The sequence below is a fragment of the Saccostrea echinata genome, unplaced genomic scaffold (genome assembly GCF_033153115.1).
Source record: "Saccostrea echinata isolate AGI-Se365-2 ecotype Australia unplaced genomic scaffold, CSIRO_AGI_Sech_v1 ptg000050l, whole genome shotgun sequence".
NCBI lineage: Eukaryota > Metazoa > Mollusca > Bivalvia > Ostreida > Ostreidae > Saccostrea > Saccostrea echinata.
The window spans coordinates 2,933,881-2,941,984 of NW_026889799.1; the positions used below are offsets into that span (position 1 = coordinate 2,933,881).

Sequence of the window (8,104 nt, forward strand, 5' to 3'; positions counted from 1 at the left end):
TGCTTCTTATAATGATCGGGGAAAGGAAAATCCGTGGACAATTCTGTGTGTAAATTATGTCATAATGATAAGTATGAAAAACGTCAGTCAGTTTTCGACTTAATGGTCATTGTGTCGACCATGAAATATGCGAAATGATGATTTTACACCAGGCTGTCCTTGTTTTGTCAATTTATTTGTCAGTAGTTTATCTCGTTTCAAAAATTGTTTTTACGTAGAGCATGCTATGTTGTATCTAATACACTGGTAATCAAAATCCCCATATGCATGTAATCAGGGTATATTGCTACATGAGTATGTTGAGTTGACGTTAAAAAATTAATGTCATACGTTTAAATTAATTGTTTTGTAAGGTCACAATTTACTTCGCTTTTTAGTAACAGATGTGTCAGACTCATTGGTATCTTTTGTTTCAAGTCGAATGGGATATATAGAGTCAACATGTGAGTTAGTATCTTATGTTAATGATAATATGTCGTAAATATATTCACGTAGAGTTGAAAACCACGACGAGTTTTTTTTCTCATGTAAAATTTTTGAATTAATATCAGTCTTATATGAATATAAAATTAGGTTTTCAACTAACGGATGCACTTGGTATACTGGAAGCAACAACTCTTCTTTCTGAGAAAGAAGACATTGATATTTGGGAAAAAGAAACTGAATGAAAACAATGTCTTCCATTGGAGATGAAAGACATTAATAACCACTACAAGTTTCAATACTTTTCAAAACTTACACCTTCTCGTCGCGGTATTACTCATTTTGAATGTTCTATTGTGTGTCACATTTGAATCGACAAAAGCAATGTAAATCTACACAAACAGACGATAATATCCAAGCTCTATATTTCTTAAATTATAAATCCGCTATCGCTCTAGTACCCCTGAACACAAGAAAATTCTTATTGTTGTAAGCCTACACTTCTTGACGGTTTTAATTTTATCAAATAGACGTACCAACAGATTTTCGTCTTTTTTCTTTTGTCGCTTTAATGACATAGACTACAAATACAAATGCAAATATGTATGTAACCTATGGTTTGGTCGATTGTTAGGCTTATGTTTTACTAGATGTTATTCCCTTTACCTGATCAACAAAGAAGACTTGCAGCGGGTTGCTCTTTATCGAACATGAAAGTTGATTTATTTACAAAGTTGATTTTTTAAAATTAAATTTACAATAAATAATGTGCATATGAAATCGAATATAGTTTCAGGCGTCATCTTATACATAATGTAATATTAAAGATAGCTGCAGAACTGTAGCTCTCCGAATAAAATATATTGACAGACCGGAGAGCTACAGTGCCACCCATTGAGAAAATAGTGCATATTTATTGCGCACAAAAAGTGCAAGGTTTCCTGATTTATTCCACCATGCTTTTGAAACTGCCATCTCAAAATATTATTAATTGCGTATTCCTAGCATATTCTTTTACTGTTTCCACAACAAAACATCCCTTATAACTGTCGTTGATCGCCCTCCTGGGCCTGAAATTGAGGCCATCGAAATTTCGCTTATTCATACTGCCATTTTGGTTTGAAAGATAATTCGGTTTAACGAGCTTTGTGCAGATGTCAACTACGAGAGCACTTGACAGAGGAGTCAGTTTTTTTTTTTTTTTAAATCTAGCTCATTTGCAATTGAGGTAAGAATTTGGAGGAACTAATCCAGAACCGAGCGCAACTTAATGTGTGTAATAAATAAACAGTCTTTTTTTTTCATGGGTGGCACTGTAGCTCTCTGGTCGTCCATCCCAATTTTTTCAGACCAGCGAGCTACAGATCTGCAGCTATATTAGAAGAAGAAGCAACCTTAAACTCTGGTGCAAGAGGTTCGTAGTTTGTTTGCAAAAGTTATTAATTTACATGCTTAGATTTTAATAACTTGATGCTGTTGCTTTTTTATGACCGCTGTCAATTTTTACGTCAATTTTAAGCATATTTCTTGCGGGTTTTCTTAATAATTAAATATCTGTCCAATAAGCTATAATTCAATAATTTATATAAAAGATATCAGAGAATGGTACCTCTTTTATTGCAAAATACTTAAAGGGGGAGTTTCGATAAGGCCGTTTTTCGACCCATCACGAAATTTTATGAAATTTTGACATTTTGTAGAAAAACTCCTTATCTTCCTAAAAATATGAAAATAATTTATATTACGCATTTTCCTGTCACTTGATAATTGAAAATTTAAGTATACCCCCTTTCGTATATTCTGGGAGTAGACATTTTCATAGGGGAAAAGTAGATTTTTTTAACCCTAAAAATCGTAAATGAAATAGGATAAATATGAATAAAGACATAAATTAACCAATTTCAACAATTTTTTTTTACGGAAAATGGTGTTTATCTTATGCGAATGTTTTTTTAAGGTGCGATATCTTTCTGGTGTGTTAAATGTTACTTTTCTTTAAAAGAGGATAGACTTAACTTATAAAACGTAAACATATATAGAAAGTTTTAACATCATAATTAATCGACAGTTTTGAAAAAAGACATCAATCAACCAAGCTTGTAAATTTACTAGGGCCCGACACTCTAGACCACTTATGAGTTATTTAATAAAAACGTTATTATGGAAGCATAGAGTGTTTCGGCGGTTTTTAAGGAGAAATGTGATATTTTTGCTCTTAAGGCCCGCCATCATCAGGAGCCCACCTTTTTTACGTGTCTTAAGCTATTGTAACCGTGACTTGATTATTTTTTCGCCTATGTTTTTGTGTTTACTGTAGGCGATTATTGGTTCATCGATAAATATCTCTTTGCAAATTGTGTCTGTTTGCAAGATGTTCCAGTGTTTGAGAATGCGTTTTTTTAAACCCTTAATATATGGATTGTATTTTGTAATCATAACTTTGGTGATGGCGGGCCTTAAGAGCAAAAATATCACATTTCTCTTTAAAAACCGCCGAAACACTCTATGCTTCCATAATAACATTTTTATTAAATAACTCATAAGTGGTCTAGAGTGTCGGGCCCTAGTAAATTTACAAGCTTGGTTGATTGATGTCTTTTTTTCAAAACTTTATAATCAATATTTATCATTTTCTCATGCAAAAAACGCAAATGAAAAGATATGGAGACATGAGATAGGTGAATGTAAAAAAAGTCATATACAGGTATATGCAATACATTTTCATCATTGAGGTTACCTTAATATCATAAAATTGAAATTAAATAAGATGCTTTGAGATAAAAAGATTAAAAAATCAATGCAATTTTATATATATACATGAATAAAAAGTTTACTTAAAAGCATCATATTGCTAAGTAAGCCAGTACATTGTAGGTGCAAGGTAAGAAAAATATAGTTTTATCTGGCGGTCGCCACATAATCATTCGGCGGCCGCTAGAAATATATATCTTTGCGGCTGCCAAATAGGTTTCCTGTGGCCACTACATAGATGACTGGCGGCGACTAGAAACTGATGGCTGCCACATAAATAACTAGAATCCGACAAATAAGTTTCTTGCGGTGTAGACATGTAATCTAATAAAACATAAATTTAAAGTTATAAGATGAAGACCTTATGAAGTGAATTTTTGTATGAAGTGTAGATTTGATCTTTGCTAATAAGGCATGAAACTCCCAGATTTGACTACAAACAGAAGTTGTAGATGTCGTTAAAGGCAGAGATTTTAAGCATCGCCTTCAAAAATACCTGGTCTGTGTACCTCTGTCAATCAAGTGCATTAAGGTACATCATTGGGTGCTACAACTAGATTGGCAAAAACACTACAATTTTATCTGGCGACCGCCAGATATTTCAATGGCAGGCGCTAGAAACTTATCTGGAGACTGACAGATAACATATTTTTTTTTACCTTGCACCTACTGGCTTGTGTATATTGCAATGTATTTGATAATATGAATAATATTGATTACAGTAAAAAATATTTTATCATGATACCTAATATGATGGAAAAATCTACAATACATTAAGTTTTCCTTTTCATTATGAAACTTATACACTCTAAGTATTTGCCCACATACATCTGCATTATGTTTTCAGCATAACTGAGAGAATCCCAGCCTGGACTAATTTTCTCCCGCTTCCCAAATCTCCACTGATACTAAACTTCTTCACCAACTCTAGTCACTTCTCATTTAGAGAGTTTCAGAATATTCATTATATATGATTTGCTTGAACAGAGCGCAGTTCGAAATACATGTGAAAACGCCAAAGATATGTGTTAAATCCTTAATCAGGCAGACATATGCCCCTAGACATCCAGACTAAAAACGATTCACGTTCCCTATATCAACCACACATAAATATATGGGCGCTTCTCTAGCATGTTGGAGCGTGGATTTCTATTTGCAAAAAGTCAAAAATATAACTATGCATGATAAATAACGTTAAGGAATGGACTTGCTGTAAAATTTATTTATTTTTTTGTTCAGTCAGTCGGAAAATGAAAGAAAGATCCAGCAATCTGAACCATTTCTGTTAATGTGCAATCCTAGATGCATCATCAGTGCAAGTTTGGTCATGATCGGGCTTATATTTACATAAGAATGAGACCCGCTTCAAAATCTTTAACCTGCTCACTTATTAATGAAATGTAGGTCATATCTAGCATCTGAAGCATTCTAGTAGTGTGCATCCTTAGATGCACCATAAAGCAAGTCTGGTCAACAGGTGCTTACAGCTGCTCTGCTCCAAAAACGTAAACCTGCTTTTAAAACATTTACCTGGACATTCTTTGGCTAAAAATTCAGCATCTGAAACCTGACTGGTGACAAGGAAACACACTGGATCAGGTGACTGTGATTAATATAGGGCATAGATATACTTGAAAAAAAAAATCTGCTTCAAAAACTTTTACCTGGAACAACGATGCTGACGGTATTACGAAAGCTCCTCCAACTTCAAGGAGTTGAGCTAAAAATGTGACGTTAACGTTATACGTTGGAGACAAAAAAAGTATGGAAATGAAAATAGGATACGATAATGTTTTCTACTGTTAATATAATCAAGAATCTTCTTTGATTTAAAAAAAATATACAACTTTTGGCTTAGTATTTTAACACAGAGTCAGATCAACAAACCAGGAGTTTCTAATTTTAGATATGCAAATTTTATGCAATTTTCAATTTTTGGATATGAAGTGCACAGACACTCATCATGTTTCAAGAAATTAGTGTGCAGAGTATATTTAATTACTGAACAAATTTAGGTGAGTGTCCCTCATGCACTTCATATTCTAAACATCGATTTTTAAATGCCACCCTCTTATATTTTCTCATAAGCCTAATGTTAACGGATCTGAGGGTACATCTAAGTATGTATCAGCTACGGTGTGAATTCATCTCATATTAACTTTTGAAATGTAAATAACAAAAGTTAACATATTTATCTTGAATTCTGAACTAGAAATATTTTGGCTAAAAATCCAGCATCTGAAACCTGACAGGTGAGTATTTAACCAAAATAAATTGAAATTTATTTTTATGAAAAAAGTGGGCCACTGAGCGGCCTTATCGAAACTCCCCCTTTTATTAAGCTTTAACTTGTTTTAGGAAGAAAATAGTCATAATAATCCGAAAACTTTACATCAAATTTTATTGCATTTTTATACTTTGCAAGCGTTAAAAAATGACAAAATATAAATTCATTCATTTTACTTGTACATTCTGCCCTGCTCTCAAGGTAAAATTAACAACGCAAAATGTAATGTTTGAAAGTGAATACACATTCTCCAACAATTCTGGTTCTGCAAATACGCAAATATTGAGAACACAAGCTTAAGCATGTAAATTTAAGTATACGTGATGAAGGTAAGTCAAGCTTCAATCATTTTAACTCTTCCACCTTCATATTCAGTGACCCAAATGACTCCCTGAGGATCAATGCATATCCCAGTTGGTTTACAGAGAAAGTCCTCCCCAATTTTGCGTATTAATTTCCCTCGTTTATTAATGACATGAATTAAGTTGTTCCGGAAATCAGAAACAAGAACATTTCCTAACACATCACTGACAATGCCGCGGAAATCTAGCTCCATCTTTTCCACTCCTTTGTAAACAAATCGTATTTCTTTATTCTGTTTAATGGAACACACTTCCGAGTAATTATCAGAAACGCAAATATCGCCATCATTATTTTTGTTTTCAGATATGTATATAGGGTTTACAAAAAGGGCATGCCCATCGTTATTTAGGAAATATTCATCCACAACCTCGCCATATATATTAAGACAAAGGATCCATCCCTTTCCTAATGTTTTTTGTTTTAAACACAAATAAACACGGTCATAAGCTGCTAAAGTTAATCCATTGAATTCCCAATCCGAATCAAGTTTGAAAAACTCGACTATTTCCATATTATCCATTGATAATTTAAATAGTTCGTTCAAAGAAGTAAAGAAAAGGATATCTGAGGATGCCGACATAGAAATGTATTCTGGGTTGAATCCAGTACAGGGTACCACTGATTTCATTCCACATTCAATTCTGAAAAGTGAGCAGTTATTTTGCGCACTGCAGATCATAACATCCTTGGAGGCGCACACAATATCCATCAGAAAATCAACTCCAATATTTACTTCCCTCAGTTGCATTGTTTTTATTGTATGATTCCCTCTACCGACTCTTTCAGGAAAAAAAATGTTGTATGTTTCTTGAAAAACCTTTCTAATACTATCTTCCAAATTAGCCTGTGTTTCTAAAATTATTCTTTGAACCAGATCGTCAATTACTGGGGATGATGTAAAGTCTTTTCCATAATAGCTTGTTCTCCAGTTGTCATCTGTAAACTCTAATATATCTGTGCAGGTGTAGCTATCAAACTCGTAAAGAGTTGTTTGCATTTCTTCAACTGCTGAAGAAATCTGTTGCCTTTTTTCCTCGATCTTTTCTGGACTGTTTACTAAATGTTTTTTTGCAAGTTCTTTCATTGATAAAATCGACTCTCTTACTTTCTTAAGTAGTTCTCTTTCAACTGCTATGCAGAAATCATCACACGAAACATCTTTATCTTTTACTAATCCGTTCAGTTCCCTTCGTTTTTTCTCTAGTTCAGAACGCAATATCATTTTTCGATGTTCGATTGTGTTTACTTTTTTTTCTATTGCGTCTTGCAATCTAATTAAGGAGTGTTTTTCTCCTATGTGTTTTAGAATGCAGCTCTGACAAACAGGTTTGTCACACATCTCACAAAAATGCTTACACATATTATCAGCCACAACATGATCTGCACAGGAAATACTAAGATATTCTAGTGTATGTAAGCTTCTGATATCACCATCTTTTAAACAACTGTCACAATGAAATCTACGGCATTTAAAACAATAATATTTTGAACCAAACTCTGAACAAGAGCTACATTCTTTGCCTCTATTTTCCGCCATGATCAAAACACCAACTTCCGTTTCCCAACTCAAGGTCCCTATAACAAACAGACGCAATTTGATCAATATCCAAAATTAACATTTCAACATTGATTTTAATTTAATTTAAAGAAAAGTAACTTACCCTTAAAAGCTTTTTTCAATAGTATGTCCCATTGGTGTGATAATGTCTATATATCTAGCAGACGATAATGTCAAGTTCTCTCCATTTGTCAATTTACAATACTACTATCGCTGTGGTACACCTGTACACAGAAAACGTCGTGTGTATGTCACGTCGACGCTGCGTGACTGACTGTTCTAATTTTATCTTTCGAGAGCATTTCGCAATTGTTTGGTTTCTATTCAGTTGATTCCTTCAAGATCTATAAGTGGTTCAATTTTAGTTCAATGTCATTCAATGCAATTGTTATTCTAATGTTATTGTGCTCATGTTCAATGCAATTTATGTGAGCATTATATAGACGACTCGGTTCGACAGACCGCAGATTCGTACTACTCTTGGAATTTCCTGGGCGTGTTTCTTCTCTGTTATCACATAATTTTAATTTCATTTTCTCCAAACAGCTTATGGTTTCCAAAATGTCAGTTTTAATGTTCTGGGACAGATTTAGTTTTTGCAATAGGGACATGAAAAATCTTTAAGGCCATGTAAATCGATTAACTGCCCTATCTAAAAGCAGTTTTCGTCATTCACCATGGGTTCTAAATTTTGAACTTTTCTATTTTCTTCTCCTAAACCA

The 8,104-nt window shown here is 33.5% G+C and overlaps 1 protein-coding gene across 1 annotated transcript; it reads right to left on the reverse strand.

The window, feature by feature from the left end:
* Positions 1 to 5,795: 5,795 nt before the first annotated feature.
* On the reverse strand, positions 5,796 to 7,046 carry LOC133203396 (uncharacterized). The gene has a single exon (XM_061339186.1). It carries the CDS (start codon positions 7,044 to 7,046, stop codon positions 5,796 to 5,798), a length of 1,251 nt encoding a protein of 416 aa, XP_061195170.1.
* Between the last annotated feature and the right edge of the window lie 1,058 nt (positions 7,047 to 8,104).

Bases quoted from the DNA above. Each gene is read 5' to 3' on its own strand.
- LOC133203396 (XM_061339186.1), bottom strand. From the start codon at position 7,046: ATGATATTGCGTTCTGAACTAGAGAAAAAACGAAGGGAACTGAACGGA.